At 46.5% G+C, this 18,537-nt stretch overlaps 1 protein-coding gene across 1 annotated transcript in view; it reads left to right on the top strand.

Moving 5' to 3' along the window:
* The first annotated feature begins 3,969 nt into the window (after positions 1 to 3,969).
* The window catches only part of LOC143809539 (microtubule-associated serine/threonine-protein kinase 3-like), a 36,753-nt gene continuing 22,185 nt past the window's right edge, over positions 3,970 to 18,537 (top strand). Inside the window, exons 1-2 of the mRNA XM_077292595.1 lie at positions 3,970 to 5,900; positions 6,120 to 6,221. Coding sequence (XP_077148710.1) covers positions 5,676 to 5,900; positions 6,120 to 6,221 — 327 coding nt within the window. The 5' untranslated portion in view covers positions 3,970 to 5,675. The remainder of the gene's footprint in view (positions 5,901 to 6,119; positions 6,222 to 18,537) is intronic.

The raw sequence follows: 18,537 nt of genomic DNA, 5'->3' as shown, positions 1-18,537 counted from the left end.
GATGGGGGTGTAGGATGGAGCAGCATATGACAGGATGGGGCGCAGGATGGGAGCACATGACAGGATGGGGACGCGGGATGGAGCAGCACATGACAGAATGGGGGCGCAGGATGGAGCAGCATATGACAGGATGGGAGAGCAAGATGGGAGCAGCACATACCAGGATGGAGACCATATACCAATATAAATGCTCGCCACCCGGGCGTAGAACGGGTTCAATAGCTAGTGTATATATATATATATATATATATATATATATATATATATATATATATATATACATACCGTATATAAAAAAAAAATACACACATATACACATACATATGCACACACGTCAGTGACACACACACATCCACACAGACATATATATGTATTTATATTGCACAGAAAGATAGATTAAAGAAGAGCCAGTAATTCATTTGTCGGCTTCTGTAAAATCACTGCAGGAGCAGACAGGATAGAAGACATGGTTTGCATGCAGTAAAAAAAAATGCAGAATAGGTAGAAATATAGATGTCAGTGATCAATACAATTAGTAGTGTGTGTGCAAATTAGGGGACATGTATAAAATTAATACAAGATTATTTTTTTGGGAAAAACTGGCGTTGGCTCCAGCGCAATTTTTAAAACCAGAGAGGGAAAGCCATTTATTGGGGGCTGATGTTTCTAGCCTGGAAAGGGGCTAATACCCATGGATCTTCCCAGGCTATGAATATCAGCCTGCAGCTGTATATTTAGCCTTTACTGGCTATTAAAATAGGGGGACACCCCAAAAAAATGATGTGGGGTCCCCCTATAATTAATAACCAGAAAAGGCTATGCAGACAGATGCGGGCTGATATTCATAGCCTAGAGAGGGGCTATGGATATTGCCCCCCCCCCCCGGCTACAAACATCAGCACTCAGCCACCCCAGAAATGGAGCATCTTAGCCTATCTCTTCCCACTTGCCCTGTAGCGGTGACAAGTTGGGTAATGGGGGGTTTAATGTCACCTTTGGATTGTAAGGTGACATCAAGCCCGGCTTAGTAGTGGAGAGGTGTTAATAAGATACCTATCCATTACTAATCCTATAGTTGTTAATGGGTTAAAAAAAAGACAGAGCCAGAAAAAAATCTTTTAATAAAATAAATCACTAAACAGTTTGCCATCTTTATTAACCCCTTTACCCCCAAGGGTGGTTTGCACGTTAATGACCGGGCCAAGTTTTACATTTCTGACCACTGTCCCTTTATGAGTTTTTAACTCTGGAACGCTTCAACGGATCCCGGTGATTATGACAATGTTTTCTCGTAACATATTGTACTTCATGATAGTGGTAACATTTCCTGCATTTATTTGTGGAAAAAAAACGGAAATTTGGCGAAAATTTTGAAAATTTCCAAATTTTAATTTTTATGCCCTTAAATCACAGAGATATGTCACACAAAATGCTTAATAAGTAACATTTCCCACATGTCTACTTTACATCAGCACAATTTTGGAACCAAAATTTTTTTTTGTTAGGGAGTTATAAGGGTTAAAAGTTGACCAGCAATTTCTAATTTTTACAACACCATTTTTTTTTTTTTTTTAGGGACCACATCACATTTGAAGTCATTTTGAGGGGTCTATATGATAGAAAATAAGCAAATGTGACAACATTCTAAAAGCTGCACCCCTCAAGGTGCTCAAAACCACATTCAAGAAGTTTATTAACCCTTCAGGTGTTTCACAGGAATTTTTGGAATGTTTAAATAAAAATTAACATTTTACTTTTTTTCACAAAAAAATTTAATTCAGCTCCAATTTGTTTTATTTTACCAAGGGTAACAGGAGAAATTGGACCCCAAAAGTTGTTGTACAATTTGTCCTGAGTATGCCGATACCCCATATGTGGAGGTAAACCACTGTTTGGGCGCATGGCAGAGCTCGGAAGGGAAGGAGCGCCATTTGACTTTCAATGCAAAATTGACTGGAATTCAGATGGGGTGCCATGTTGTGTTTGGAGAGCCCCTGATGTGCCTAAACATTAAACCCCCCCCACAAGTGACACCATTTTGGAAACTAGACCCCCCTAAGGAACTTATCTAGATGTGTGGTGATCACTTTGACCCACCAAGTGCTTCACAGAAGTTTAGAATGCAGAGCTGTAAAAATAAAAAATCATATTTTTTTACAAAAATGATCTTTTCGCCCCCAATTTTTTTATTTTCCCAAGGATAAGAGAAGAAATTGGACCCCAAACGTTGTTGTGCAATTTGTCCTGAGTACGCTGATACCCCATATGTGGGGGTAAACCACTGTTTGGGCGCATGGCAAAGCTCGGAAGGGAAGGAGCGCCGTTTGACTTTTCAATGCAAAATTGACTGGAATTGAGATGGGACACCATGTTGCGTTTGGAGAGCCCCTGATGTGCCTAAACAGTGGAAACCCCCAATTCTAACTGAAACCCTAACCCAAACACACCCCTAACCCTAATCCCAACCACACCCCTAATCCCAACCACACCCCTAATCCAAATCCCAATCCTAACCACACCCCTAATCCTAATCCTAACCCTAACCACACCCCTAACCCTGACACACCCCTAACCCTAATCCCAACCATAAATGTAATCCAAACCCTAACCCTAGCCCCAACCCTAACCCTAATGGGAAAATGGAAATAAATACATTTTTTTAATTTTTTAATTTTTCCCTAACTAAGGGGGTGATGAAGAGGGGTTTGATTTACTATTTATAGCGGGTTTTCTAGCGGATTTTTATGATTGGCAGCCGTCACACACTAAAAGACGTTTATTTATTGCAAATAAATATTTTTTGCATTACCACATTTTGAGAGCTATAATTTTTCCATATTTTGGTCCACAGAGTCATGTGAGGTCTTGTTTTTTGCGGGATGAGTTGATGTTTTTATTGGTAACATTTTCGGGCATGTGACATTTTTTGATCGCTTTATATTCCGATTTTTGTGAGGCAGAATGACCAAAAAGCAGCTATTCATGAATTTCTTTTTGGGGGGGGGGGGGGGGGCGTTTATACCATTCTGCGTTTGGTAAAATAGATAAAGCAGTTTTATTCTTCGGGTCAGTACGATTACAGCAACACCTCATTTATATAATTTTTTTATGCTTTGGCTCTTTTATACCATAAAAACTATTTTATAGAAAAAATAATTATTTTTACATCGCTTTATTCTGAGGACTATAACTTTTTTATTTTTTTGCTGATGATGCTGAATCGTGGCTCTTTTTTTGCGGGACAAGATGACGTTTTCAGCGGTACCATGGTTATTTATATCCGTCTTTTTGATCGCGTGTTATTCCACTTTTTGTTTGGCGGTATGATAATAAAGCGTTGTTTTTTGCCTCTTTTTTTTTTTTTTACGGTGTTCACTGAAGGGGTTAATTAACCGGACAGTTTATAGGTCGGGTCGTTACAGACGCAGCGATACTAAATATGTGTACTTTAATATTTTTTTTTTATTTAGATAAAGAAATGTATTTATGGGAACTATATATTTTTTTATTTAGAATTTTTTTTACACTATAACATTGCCCGGGGGGGGGGGGGGGGGGGCATCACACTATAGGGTCAGACACTTTGAAGAGCACTGTGTCAGATCAGCGATCTGACGTGCACTGCAGAGGCTTCCCGCGCCTGCTCTGAGCAGGCGCTGGCAAGCCACCTCCCTGCAGGACCCGGATGCAGCCCCACGGCCATTTTGGATCCGGGGCCTGCAGGGAGGAGATGCTTGGTACAACGCGAGCACATCGCGTTGTACCGAGGGTCTCAGGGAAGCCCGCAGGGAGCCCCCTCCCTGCGCGATGCTTCCCTATGCCCCACGGAACACTGTAATCATGTTTGATCGCAGTGTTTCAGGGGTTAATGTGCCAGGAGCGGTCCGTGACTGCTCCTGGCACATGGTGCCGGATGTGAGCTGCGATAGTCAGCTGACACCCGGCCGCGCTCCCCCCATTAGTGCGGCCGATCGCTATGACGTACAATCCCGTCGGTGGGCATACGGGCCCATCCCACCTCGACGGGGTAGTACGTCACATGTCAGAAAGGGGTTAAACAGCTAATCTAAGTGACGTTCTCGATCTCCTGGAAAAAACAATAAATAACAAACCAACAATATATCATACCTGTCCGTCGATGTGTCCCACGCAGTAATCCATATCTGGCGGATATACAGTTTGCAACCAGGACAATGCTAAGATGCTACCACCCCAGCTGCAAACTACGGGGGAATGAGGAGATGCTGCCACGCAGCATCAGTGACTACCGGTGACGTCACTGATGCTGCCTTCCCTGCCGGCCTGACCCGCGCTGAATGAGGTAGTGTAGGAAAATGTCTGTTTATTTTCCCATGCTGCTCTACCGGCGATCGGCACAAGCAAGGGAGACCAATTTGTTCATCGGGTTGGCACGATTATAGCGATAAGAGATTTTAATTTTTTTATAATTTGATATTTTCACACCAAAAACATTATTTTACAAAAATGAATTTGTTTTTGCATCATCATATTCTGAGAGCTGTAACTTTTTATTTTTTTGCCGAATTAGCCTTATTATGGTTTATTTTTTTGCGGGACGGTTTGGCATTTTCATTTATATTATTATTTTATTTTTTTTTACACATTTTACTGTTTGATCAGTTTTCTTTCACTTTTTTGTGAGTCACTAATGAAAAAGCTACATTCTTGGCAAGTGTTTTATTTATTTTTTTACTGTGTTCGACAAATGGAATAAATAACATGCCAGTTTTATGGAGTGGGTCGTCCTGGATGTGGCAAAACCAATTATGTGTACATTTCTTGTTTATTTTTTATTATGAATGCTGCATTTTCAGTGGCAAAATGGCTTTCCGTGATTTGTGTGCCCTTTTTTGTGTTTTTTTTTTTACATGTTTTATTTTCCTTTTTTGTGTTCCTTTTCACTTTTGTACTTGGTCTCACTGTGGGACATGTATAATTTTTACTCTGATTGCTGCTCTCATACACTGCAGTACTTGTGTATTGCAGTGCATGAGTCTGTCAGTGTCTCACTGACACAGCCTGTGAGTTCCAGCTTAAAACATGAAAATATGCCTAACCCTAGGGTGTTTTCAGACTTATTTCCTTCTGTGGGAAAAAAACTTGCATTTTACAGTAGCAGCTTAGAGAATGAGATTTCTAAACTCTCAATCACGCGTTGCATTTTTTTCTTCTGTTTTTTTATTTATTTGAAGTTTGTCAATTCTTTCAGTTTTGCAGCGTTTTTCACCTATTCAACTCAATGAAAGAAAAAACAAAATGCTGAAAAACATGAGTATTGTATGTAGCGTTTTTCCTGCTACCACTCTGGTTTTAAGGGTAGAATAAAATGGTGCAAAAATGCATCGTGTGAACATACCCTTATCCTGGCTGTGTTCAAGCTGGAAATAAATAGAATGTCCATAATAACATGGAGACATCATTCATTCTATGGTTTTCCACTTTCAGAATTACTAGGCAGCATCTATTTGTACAGAGCCGCCCATGAAGATTCTATGATGACATCACTCATGATGGTCGGCCATTATGACATCACTCATGATGTTCTCTATTATGACATCACGGAACACAGACTATTTATAGAGCTCGCACAGTGTCACGGGTGTCATTGTTTGACTCTATAGCTGGTGAACTGTGTGCACTTACACTTACTCGCTATGGCTGACTATCTTCTAGATAAACTTCAGTTAGACGCACTATGGGAGATTGTTATCAACAATCGCCCTGACACTGCGCTTCTACCACCCGATGGCGTCCTCAGCTTCACTCACCGGCTGGTGGTGGGGCTAGTAATGGACTGCCTGACCAAATACTACCGAGGTCAACTCACCTCAGAATATCTGAGCGATTTACCTCAGAACATCAAGACATCACTACAGCAGGTAAGTGGCGGACGCTCCGCACAAATCTTCTCCGTAATAATAGATAATAATGGCGGGATAGAAGTTTCTTCTTTCCTCCAATATAAAACACCACTAATCCCCAGATATGGCATCATTGTATCTGCGGACAGAGGAGCAAATGTCACATAAAATAGCCACCTTCATTATGACCTTTCTCACCTAGGGATTTTCAGTTTTATTTCTTTTCTTCTTTTATAGGCTGAAGCAAGATTTCAAAATGGCGATTTGTCTTCTATTAAGGAACTCGCCAAAAAAGTCCTGTCTGTACTGGAAGATCCGGCCTGCTCATCGGAACGCCTGGTAAGGAGCCGTCTTCTTCTCTGTCACACGTCCTTGTTTTCTGATCTTCTCCCGATCACCAGTCAGATATCAGAAGAGCTGGTCAGGGCTGCCACTAGAAATTTCGGGGCCCCATACTGGCAAAATTTCCGGGGCCCCCTTGAGACTCCGCCCAGGCTCCACCCCAGCCCCGCCTCCACGCTCCACCCCTCAAACTGTCCACAGTCCCACCGCTCTCTCTTGGAAAATCTCCACTTCTCACCTATCACACATTGACAGTTCCCATCACCAGATCACACATGTAGCCGGCAGCTTTTGTTTTGGCCAATAGATTTTTTTAAGCCACCAAAATGACAAGGTAGACACTTTTGGCCGGGCCCTACTCTACTGTAACCTATTAAATATTTGTTAAAATATGCAGTACAATTTAGGTATATTTTTATTTTTCAATTTTTAAAATGACCTATAATACCACATACAAGGAACAAATACCACAGCACCATGACCAGACACCATATTATCACCACATTGACCTATAATACTATCTACAAGGCACAAATACCGCCACACCATGACCAGATGACATATTACCACCACAGTGATCGAATAATATCAAATACAAGGAACAAATACCACAACATCATGACCAGACCACATATTACCAACACATAGTGACTGAATACTACAATACTGATCAATAATAAAAAAAACACAATACTATCACCATAAGTGCCATTATACACAGGAGATCTGTACTTAATATGCAGTGTCTGTGTACAGGTAATACAGTGATCACCAGTGACATTATACACAGGAGCTCTGTATATAGTCTATAGGTAATCCAGTGATCACTGGTGATATTATACACAGGACCTCTGTATATAGTATACAGTGTATAGTGTCAGTGTATAGGTAACACACTGACTTACCAGTGACGTCTCTAGGTGAAGTCCTTCATCTTTCATCCCGCACAGACCACCATCACTTCATGCAGCCAGGACTCGTTTTTGCAGGAAATAACAGTTATCTCGAGTTCCACTTGCAGAACACATTACTTAATTTTCCCAACTTCTACATTACACCACATGAAGAAGGCGACATAGTGTCAATCTACACAGTAATAGGACCGCCCCTCCATTTAAAACAGTGTACTCAAAAAACAAAATAAATACATCACTGCAGTAATAATATCCCTTAATTAGCCCCTATGGTAATAATATTCGCCATCCTGGCCCCGTGTGTCTCATTACTGGGGTCAGCCATATGTTCTCCCATCCTGCCCTAATGAGTATCCATTCTACACCATATGATCTCCCCATCTTGCTCCATCAGTCTCCATCGTATCCATCCTGCCCCATGATCCTGCCCCATCTGTCTCCAATCATGCCCGTATCACCATTCTGCCCCGTCTCCAATCAGGCCCCCATTTCTCAATTCTGCCCCATCTGTTTCCATTCCTGCCCCAGTGTCTCCAGTCATGCCCCAGTGTCTCCAGTCATGCCCCAGTGTCTCCAGTCATGCCCCAGTGTCTCCAGTCATGCCCCAGTGTCTGTCATCCTGCCCCGTGTCTCCAATCATGCCCTGTTTCTCCTTTCTGCCCCCTGTGTCCAGCTTTCTGCCCCTGTGTCCAGCTTTCTGCCCGTGTCCAGCTTTCTGCCCGTGTCCAGCTTTCTGCCCATGTCCAGCTTTCTGCCCGTGCCCAGCTTTCTGCCCCCCTGTGCCCAGCTTTCTGCCCCCCTGTGCCCAGCTTTCTGCCCCCCTGTGTCCTGCTTTCTGCCCCCCTGTGTCCTGCTTTCTGCCCCCGTGTCCAGCTTTCTGCCCCCCCTGTGCCCAGCTTTCTGCCCGTGTGCAGCTTTCTGCCCCTGTGTGCATCTTTCTGCCCCAATGTCCAGCGTTCTGCCCGTGTCCAGCGTTCTGCCCGTGTCCAGCGTTCTGCCCGTGTCCAGCGTTCTGCCCGTGTCCAGCGTTCTGCCCGTGTCCAGCGTTCTGCCCGTGTCCAGCGTTCTGCCCCCCCTGTGTCCAGCGTTCTGCCCCCCCCTGTGTCCAGCGTTTTGCCCCCCCTGTGTCTAGCGTTCTGCCCCCCCTGTGTCCAGCGTTCTGCCCCTCCTGTGTCCAGCGCTCTGCCCCCCCTGTGTCCAGCGTTCTGCCCCCCCCTGTGTCCAGCGTTCTGCCCCCTCCTGTGTCCAGCGCTCTGCCCCCCCTGTGTCCAGCGTTCTGCCCCCCCCTGTGTCCAGCGTTCTGCCCCCCCCTGTGTCCAGCGTTCTGCCCCCCCCTGTGTCCAGCGCTCTGCCCCCCTGTGTCCAGCGTTCTGCCCCCTCCTGTGTCCAGCGCTCTGCCCCCCCTGTGTCCAGCGTTCTGCCCCCCCCTGTGTCCAGCGTTCTGCCCCCTCCTGTGTCCAGCGCTCTGCCCCCCCTGTGTCCAGCGTTCTGCCCCCCCCTGTGTCCAGCGTTCTGCCCCCCCCTGTGTCCAGCGTTCTGCCCCCTCCTGTGTCCAGCGCTCTGCCCCCTCCTGTGTCCAGCGTTCTGCCCCCCCCTGTGTCCAGCGTTCTGCCCCCTCCTGTGTCCAGCGCTCTGCCCCCCCCCCTGTGTCCAGCGTTCTGCCCCCTCCTGTGTCCAGCGCTCTGCCCCCTCCTGTGTCCAGCGTTCTGCCCCCCCCCTGTGTCCAGCGTTCTGCCCCCTCCTGTGTCCAGCACTCTGCCCCCCCTGTGTCCAGCGTTCTGCCCCCCCTGTGTCCAGCGCTCTGCCCCCTCCTGTGTCCAGCGCTCTGCCCCCTCCTGTGTCCAGCGCTCTGCCCCCTCCTGTGTCCAGCGCTCTGCCCCCTCCTGTGTCCAGCGCTCTGCCCTGGCCAACCCCCCCCCCCCCCCCGGATCGCCGCTCTCAATTAAAAAAAAAAAAAAAAAAAAAGTTCTACTTACCTCCCGTCCCGCGCTCCTGCTCTCTGCACACAGCTGCAGCGTGCACTCGCCGGCGACTGACAATGAAGTCAGACGCCGGCGACATGCACGCTGCGGCTGACGTCAGCTGCCAGCCTCAGATTGGCTGGCGGCTGTTAACTATTGACGTGCGGGTTCGGGCCCGCACTTCAATAGCGCTGTAGCGCCGGCCGCAGCTAAGGGCCCGGTTCAGCCTGCGGCTGCCGGTAGGGGCCCGATGGGCAGATGAGACGGGGCCCGATACGGGCCCCTCTGCCCACCGGGCCCCATACGCCAGTCACGGCTGTAATGCCCTGATGGCGGCCCTGGAGCTGGTGTTCGATCTTACAGGCCTCCCTGTCAGCTCCTGGCAGGCACAGCAGATTTATGGTCACTAGTCCCTAATGCTCCCTCCTCACCTGTGATGGCAGTCTGCATTCTGCAGATGTAGTCACAGCTCAGTGGCGGGCCGTCTGTATATCGGCCTCTGTCTATCACTAGGATTACAGGCAGGGCCGTATTTGCCACCAGGCACTCGAGGGCACGTGCCTAGGGCGGGGACGATGCAGGGGGCGGCACCTGAGCAAGCGAGCAAGGTGTTTTTTTTTTTTCCCCACCTCCCGACCGCCCCAACCCCCGCCCCCCCAGCCCCCCCGGGACCAGCCTCCCACCCGCCCTCCGACCGCCGCCCCCCCGCCTCCCCCCGCCCTCCTTGAAGACGATACTCACCTTGCTCCAGCGATGCCTGGTCTCAGCTTCTGTAGCGCGTCCTGAGTGAGCGGTCACGTGGTACCGCTCATTAAGGCTCATGAATATGCGCATATTCATGAGCCTTAATGAGAGCGGTATCACGTGACCGCTCACGCAGGAAGAAGGAGCTGCGATGCCTGCGCCTGTGTGCCGGGAGTTGGGACAGAGAGCCGGAGGGATGTCGCCGTCGGCGCGCCCGCTTGGTGTGAGACAGCTGACAGGTGAGTATGAGGGACAGAGGAGAGGGGGGATTGAAGGAGGATGGTAAGCCGCCCGTGCCATGGGAGAAGGAGCGGGGAGCGGAGGGGGGTGGTGGAGTGATGAGCCATGCATGGGGGGGAGGGGGGAGTGATGAGCCATGCATGGGGGGGAGGGGGGAGTGATGAGCCATGCATGGGGGGGAGGGGGGAGTGATGAGCCATGCATGGGGGGGGAGGGGGGAGTGATGAGCCATGCATGGGGGGGAGGGGGGAGTGATGAGCCATGCATGGGGGGGAGGGGGGAGTGATAAGCCATGCATGGGGGGGGAGTGATGAGCCATGCATGGGGGGGGGAGTGATGAGCCATGCATGGGGGGGAGGGGGGAGTGATGAGCCATGCATGGGGGGGAGGGGGGAGTGATGAGCCATGCATGGGGGGGAGGGGGGAGTGATGAGCCATGCATGGGGGGGGGAGGGGGGAGTGATGAGCCATGCATGGGGGGGAGGGGGGAGTGATGAGCCATGCATGAGGGGGGAGTGATGAGCCATGCATACGGGGGGGGGGGGGTTTGGGGGGGAGAGATGAGCCATGCATAGGGGGAATATGAGTCATGCATACAAGAGGTGGGGGGGTTATGAGCCATGCATACAGCCAGGGGGGCGGATATGAGCCATGCATACAGGGGGGGGGGGAATTATGAGCCATGCATACAGGAGGTGGGGGGGAATTATGAGCCATGCATAGGGGGATATGAGCCATGCATACAGGGACGTGGATATGAGCCATGCATAGGGGGGAATATGAGTCATGCATACAAGAGGTGGGGGGGTTATGAGCCATGCATACAGCCAGGGGGGCGGATATGAGCCATGCATACAGGGGGGGGGGGAATTATGAGCCATGCATACAGGAGGTGGGGGGGAATTATGAGCCATGCATACAGGGGGGCGGATATGAGCCATGCATACGGGGGGGGAATTATGAGCCATGCATAGGGGGATATGAGGCAAGCATACGGGGGGGGGGGGGGGTGGATATCAGCCATGCATACAGGGGGGAATTATGAGAACTGCATACAGGAGGTGGGGGGAATTATGAGCCATGCATACAGGGGAGGGGGGGTGGAGAGATGAGCCATGTATAGGGGGAATATGAGTCATGTAGAAGCTATAGCAATTGGATATATTAAAACTTAGCCTTTAATAAATAGCATAAAATACAAATACGCACAAATTAAATTTAGTGAGGTAATAGTGCCCTAAACCCAAACACAGGACGAAAAAAGACCAATATACAAAACATATAAAGTTTTAAAACATTGACTGCACTATTATTTTGATTAACAGTGGACCAGAAGGCTGTCACTGGTCCTGATATATATTCAACACTCTCAAAGAGGTGCAAACAATGAGGTGCTCCCTACTTTGTTGGAGTCCACATATCCTTATATGTTATAAGTCAAAAATGTACATAGGCAATGGTTGCCTTTATTTTATTGGCCAAACAAAAGCCACACACATCTATCAGACCAATTAAATAGTGTCAGTCAAATGAAAAATTAGCAGCATGTCACTGTAGGCTTCATAAGGCATAAAGATGCCTAAAGGACTGGGTCATATCTAAAGGAACTCCTGCTTCCTCATCAATATTAGATAAGCGTTCACCAATGTGATCCAGTGTACCAAGGCAATATCACTTTTTTTCCTAGAAGCACATACAACAAGTGCTCAATAAGGGCGCAATAACCAATATGAGCTGTGCCAAGCAAAAATAACCCACTGCTGCAGTAACCGTGGTCATATCACCTTTATCTCGATGACACATAGCATATACATAAAGTGCTTCAAAGGCACACTAATCAATGTAAAGTGTGTCATAAAGAATAGAGCCACTGCTGTGGATCGATCTCACCCGCATCTGGAGAGTTTACTTTGCCATAATATGGACCCTCAGTCGGAAGAGATCCAAAAAAGAAGCCGTGACGATGGACAGCGTATCCCGACGCGTTTCATCTTATCAGAATCATCAGGGGAGTAGCAGGGTCTAACAAGACATGGACACATTTGAGATAATAAAAGATTTAAATTTGTTTGTCAGACGCCTGAAATGGAAAAAAAATTTTCTCAGAGAGGATCAAAAACAATGTACCGATTTAGGCATTCCGGATGATCTCCTCAGAGATGTCCACCTTTTGTTCCATCTCGGTGATCCGGATCCCAACCTAGATGGGTTGGGTCCCTTTACTGTCCTCAAGAATAAGAGCTCCAAAATGCCCCCTCCAACAGGAGATCTAAGTGCCATTGACATCTTTTTAAATTTGGTAACTGAGGATGTTATGAAACTATCTAACAGGCAACAAAAAAATCCACATAATCTGTCCAGGGGTGAAATGGCTTGTCTATGTAATCTGGAGAAAGACCACAGTATCACCATAAAACCCTCGGATAAAGGGGGCAATGTGGTCATTATGAATACCACCGATTACCGTGACATGTGTCTTTCCCTGCTGGACAGAAAAGAGGAATATAGGATTCTGACAAATAATCCCTTGGATTTGTTCGGGGAGGAACTAAAATCTATTGTTAGGAGAGGGTACGAGGAGGGTGTTCTAGGCAAGGATGAGAGGGATTTTCTCATGCCAAAAAACCCAGTGGTACCCACTTTCTACTGTCTTCCGAAAGTGCACAAGGGCACAAATCCCCTGAAGGGAAGACCTATTGTCTCCGGTAACAACAGTCTCACTGAAAGACTAGGTGTATACATAGACAACATTTTAAAACCATTTGTTGGCTCATTGAATTCCTTTGTACGCGACACCACAGACTTACTAAGTAAACTAGATGGTATTTATCTAGACCCTGATATGATACTGGGGAGCATTGATGTAGAGGCACTATATTCCTCCATCCCACATGACAAAGGCCTGATGGCTGTGAACCACTATCTGAGTACAAGAGGGATACAATATGAAAAACATAATAAATTCATTTTGGAGGCCTTGGAATTTTGCTTGACCAAAAATGTATTTCTATTCGACCGTAAGTACTTCCACCAGCTCAGGGGCACTGCAATGGGCAGCCCCTGTGCGCCCTCGTATGCAAATCTGCTCCTGGGCTGGTGGGAGGAAACGGAGGTCTTTGGGAACCCTACCATGGCCCCGGACGAGAGAATAGTACTTTGGCTACGATATATGGATGATGTCCTTGTAATTTGGAAAGGCAACGCTATGGAATTTGGGATCTTTGTTAAGAGCCTCAACATCAATAATTTAGGACTTCGCTTCACCTACGAGGTCAATTCAACGAACCTAGCGTTCCTGGATATCTGCATTGAAAAGAAACCTAATGGGGAGATAGGTACTAAGACACATCGAAAAGAAACAGCCACCAACTCTCTCCTTAGATGGGAAAGTAACCATCCCATCCCATTGAAAAAAGGCATACCGAAAGGTCAATACCTGAGAATCCGCAGAAATTGCTCGAGTGTTGATACCTTTCGGGAACAAGCGGATGACCTCAGAAATAGATTTTTGGAGAGGGGTTACCCAGAAGGGATCCTCAATAGGGCCTATAAGGATACGCTAAAAAAAGAAAGAAAACAACTATTGATCCCAAAACCCAAAACCGATGAGGATAATGTTATCCGTTTTATTACGAGGTTCTCAAATGGAGCAAAGGATGTGAGGAATGTACTAATGAAGCACTGGTCCATTTTACAGATGGACAGGGATATATGCAAATACATCACCAAGGGGCCTCAGATTACCTATAAAAAGGGTAGATCCCTATCGGATAGATTGGTTCACAGCCATTATCAACCAGAAAATAGAACAACATGGTTGAATCAAACAAAGGGTTGCCACAGATGTGGTTCCTGTAAGGCATGTGCCTCCATTATGCCTACAAAAACTTTCCAGAGCAATGTAACCGGTACTTCCTACTCCATCCGGCACTTCATCAACTGCCGTACTAAAGGGGTAGTATATAAAGCCACTTGTGAATGTGGGTTGGAATATGTGGGAAAGACGAAGAGGGAATTCCGAAAAAGGGTGGGGGAGCATCTTCGGGATATGGTCCATAAAAGAGAAACCCCTGTAGCCACCCATATGAACCACTTCCATCAGGGCAACCCCAAGAAAATCCATTTTATTGGTATTGACAAAATATCTCCACCTATAAGAGGAGGGGATTGGGACAAAATTATTCTTCAAAGGGAGAGTAGGTGGATATTTACGCTTCAAACAGTGCAACCGAAGGGTTTGAACAAACTGCAATCCTACAGTTGCTTTTTATAAGCCGTCCCCTGTATATGTCCCTTAGGGTTGCTCTAAAAAGGGATAGCCGTCGTTTGAGTGGGGGCGCCTTTTGGCGCAGGATCTTCTAGGGCGCCAACCCCCACGTTAGGCAGGCTTCAGCCTTTAGGGTGAGCTTGAAAAATAAACTCACAAAGGAATCAGAATAATAAAAAACTGAATGTAAAAATAAATTATGTATCTTTAAGGTTGTCTACTTTCCTATCTCCCGTGCACTACCTAGGGATAAGGTAGGGATTTACAGTTTGGGACAGCCGTCGTCGAGTGGGGGCGCCTTTTCTCTGCGTTTTTTCTCCTAGGGTGCCAACCTCCGCTGACAGGCAGGGTACAGTTACAGTAGTAGGGCCTCCCTCCCATAGGGTTTACAGGGACCTTTGCACTCCCCTTCCCCATCTCTTTCTTTTTCCATATTACGTTGTGGGCCATTGTGGTGTTGCGTTTATATCAAAGGAATTCATAGCCCCTAAAATTCAAAAATCTAAAAGTCAAAACTCCTTAAATGGAGCCAGTTACAACATAATATTTGTGTAGAATATCTCTCTGACATATCTGGCCTCAGTACCTTTTGTTTTTGGGTGTCTTTTTAATTAATGGTATAGGTTAACCCTGAATCATGCCATTTATTTGGGCATAGGACGGCATCAATATGCCAAAAAGAAAGCCGTCCTATTAGTGTACCCTGTTACATATTACGGATGGGTCCATGTATATATTTGAGACCCCCGGTGTACCTGGGGCTTTTCAATGTGCCGGTTATATCGCTATGGTTAACTTGTTGCATATTTATAATACGAGGATTGGGACCCTGGAGAGCTGTAAGAGTGCCGCATGCGCAGTGGGTGAAAACCTTGCGTTCCACCTGTCTGAGCGGCTTGCGCTCCATAGCTACAGACGAGCGTCCCATCCCATACCGGAAGTTCATCATATGACCTAAGACGCGTCACACGCTGGGGGCGGAGTTCTTTCCCCCACGCGCTACAGGTCGGTACCTTGAAATAGTACAGGAACGAGGGAGATCGGTAAGGCAGCCTTGTTAGACCCTGCTACTCCCCTGATGATTCTGATAAGATGAAACGCGTCGGGATACGCTGTCCATCGTCACGGCTTCTTTTTTGGATCTCTTCCGACTGAGGGTCCATATTATGGCAAAGTAAACTCTCCAGATGCGGGTGAGATCGATCCACAGCAGTGGCTCTATTCTTTATGACACACTTTACATTGATTAGTGTGCCTTTGAAGCACTTTATGTATATGCTATGTGTCATCGAGATAAAGGTGATATGACCACGGTTACTGCAGCAGTGGGTTATTTTTGCTTGGCACAGCTCATATTGGTTATTGCGCCTTAGGAGCACTTGTTGTATGTGCTTCTAGGAAAAAAAGTGATATTGCCTTGGTACACTGGATCACATTGGTGAACGCTTATCTAATATTGATGAGGAAGCAGGAGTTCCTTTAGATATGACCCAGTCCTTTAGGCATCTTTATGCCTTATGAAGCCTACAGTGACATGCTGCTAATTTTTCATTTGACTGACACTATTTAATTGGTCTGATAGATGTGTGTGGCTTTTGTTTGGCCAATAAAATAAAGGCAACCATTGCCTATGTACATTTTTGACTTATAACATATAAGGATATGTGGACTCCAACAAAGTAGGGAGCACCTCATTGTTTGCACCTCTTTGAGAGTGTTGAATATATATCAGGACCAGTGACAGCCTTCTGGTCCACTGTTAATCAAAATAATAGTGCAGTCAATGTTTTAAAACTTTATATGTTTTGTATATTGGTCTTTTTTCGTCCTGTGTTTTGGGTTTAGGGCACTATTACCTCACTAAATTTAATTTGTGCGTATTTGTATTTTATGCTATTTATTAAAGGCTAAGTTTTAATATATCCAATTGCTATAGCTTCTACATTTCTTTTTTGGATTAATTACCCAGCTGATTTACTGGAATATGAGTCATGCATACAAGAGGTGGGGGGGATATGAGCCATGCATACAGGGGGCGGGGGGGGGGGGTGGATATGAGCCATGCATACAGGGGGGGAATTATGAGCCATGCATACAGGAGGTGGGGGGAATTATGAGCCATGCATATGGGGATATGAGCCACGCATATGGGGGGGGAATTATGAGCCATGCATACGCGGGGGGATATGAGCCATGCATATGGGATGGGAGGAAGATGAGCCATGCATACAAGATGGGAGGGGGGCATTATGCACTATTGAGCATCATATGGGGTCATTATACAGTATGGAGCATCATGTGGGGTCATTATACAGTATGGAGCATCATGTGGGGTCATTATACAGTATGGAGCATCATTTGTGGCCAATATACAGTATGGAGCATCATGTGCGGCCAATATACAGTATGGAGCATCATGTGCGGTCATTATACAGTATGGAGCATCATGTGCGGTCATTATACAGTATGGAGCATCATGAGCGTTCATTATAAAGTATGGAGCATCATGTGCGGTCATTATACAGCATGGAGCATCATGTGTGGCCATTATACACTATGGAGCATCATGTGCGGTCATTATACAGTATGGAGCATCATGTGCGGCCATTATACAGTATGGAGCATCATGTGTGGCCATTATACAGTATGGAGCATCATGTGCGGTCATTATACAGTATGGAGCATCATGTGCGGTCATTATACAGTATGGAGCACTGTGTGGCCATTATACAGTATGGAGCATCATGTGTGGCCATATTTTTTTGGTTATAATTATTGTATATGAAACAGTTGTGATCAGCAGTGCTAAATGGGTGTGGTTGGGACTTGGATATGGGTGTGACTAGTTGTGAAATGGGTGTGGTCAGAGGCGTGGCCTAAAATTTGCCGCGGCGCACTACGTGCGCCGCAACCTTTATGCCTCTTTCCCTTCAAGAGTTGGGAGGTATGGTACCGCATTTGCCAGATCGCAGCAAGTGCCACAAATCCCATAGGGAATGAATGAAGCCAAACGCAGTGTTGCTGTAAGTGATCCGTTACGCGGCAGATGCGAAAAAACTGCCCGATCTGCTACAAAAGGCTATTTTCACAACAGCGATTCTTGCCAAAGTCACTGCCAATAGTGTCATACTCACCAATGGGGGAGGCAAGCGCTAAAAGTGCCTAGGGCAGCAGAAACCCTAAATACGGCCCTGAGTATATTACAGTATATACTCGAGTACAAGCCGACCTGAGTATAAGCCAAGACCCCTAATTTTGCTACAAAAAAACTGGAAAAACTTAATGACTCGAGTATAAGCCTAGGGTGGGAAATGCAGCAGCTACCGGTAAATTTCAAAAATAAAAGTAGATACCAATAAAAGTAAAATTAATTAAGACATCAGTAGGTTGTGTTTTTGAATAGCCATATTGAATCAGGAGCCACATATAATGCTCCATATAGTTCATTATGGCCCCATAAGATGCTCCATACAAAAATATGCCCCATATAATGCTGCATAGTAACATTTGCCCCATATAATGCTTCACAATGGTTGATTATGGCCCCATAAGATGCTCCATAGAATATTATGCCCCATATGCTGCTGCTGAGCAGGTGGGGACACTGGCACTTGCGATATTCACCTGTCCCCGTTCCACCACCGCGCGCCGCTGTGTCTTCCGGATCTCTGCAGTGACTGTTCAGACAGAGGGCGGCGCACACACTAAACACGTCATTGCGCACTCTGACCTGAACGTCACAGCCAGAGGACACGGAAGACACAGCGCGGCGGTGGAACGGGGACAGGTGAATATCGCATGGCTCACCCTCCCCCGTTATACTCACAGGTAAAAACAGACATGTCAGCATGTTTTGCACTCGGACACATGGTCCGTCAAAACACGCTGACATGTGCATAGACCCATTCATTTAAATGGGTCTATGTGTGTCAGTGTCTCCGGTACGTGAGAAAACTGTCGCTACACGTACCGGAGGCACTGATGTGTGAAACCGGCCTAATACTGTAAGGAATGAAGGACACGATGTCCCCATGATATAACGAGCGCAGGTAACACGGCTCTGGGGTCACGGTGCAGAGAAGTTTACACTGAACATTTGATTTTTCAATCTTAATTTAGCTTAATCCACCTAAATGAGAGAATGAGAAAACATGGCGCATTATCTGCACAGTTACAACTGCTGCATC

This window comes from Ranitomeya variabilis, chromosome 2, assembly GCF_051348905.1.
Source record: "Ranitomeya variabilis isolate aRanVar5 chromosome 2, aRanVar5.hap1, whole genome shotgun sequence".
In the NCBI taxonomy this organism is placed as follows: domain Eukaryota; kingdom Metazoa; phylum Chordata; class Amphibia; order Anura; family Dendrobatidae; genus Ranitomeya; species Ranitomeya variabilis.
Note: the sequence above shows the minus strand (reverse complement) of the source record. Positions and strands in the feature narration are given on the sequence as shown.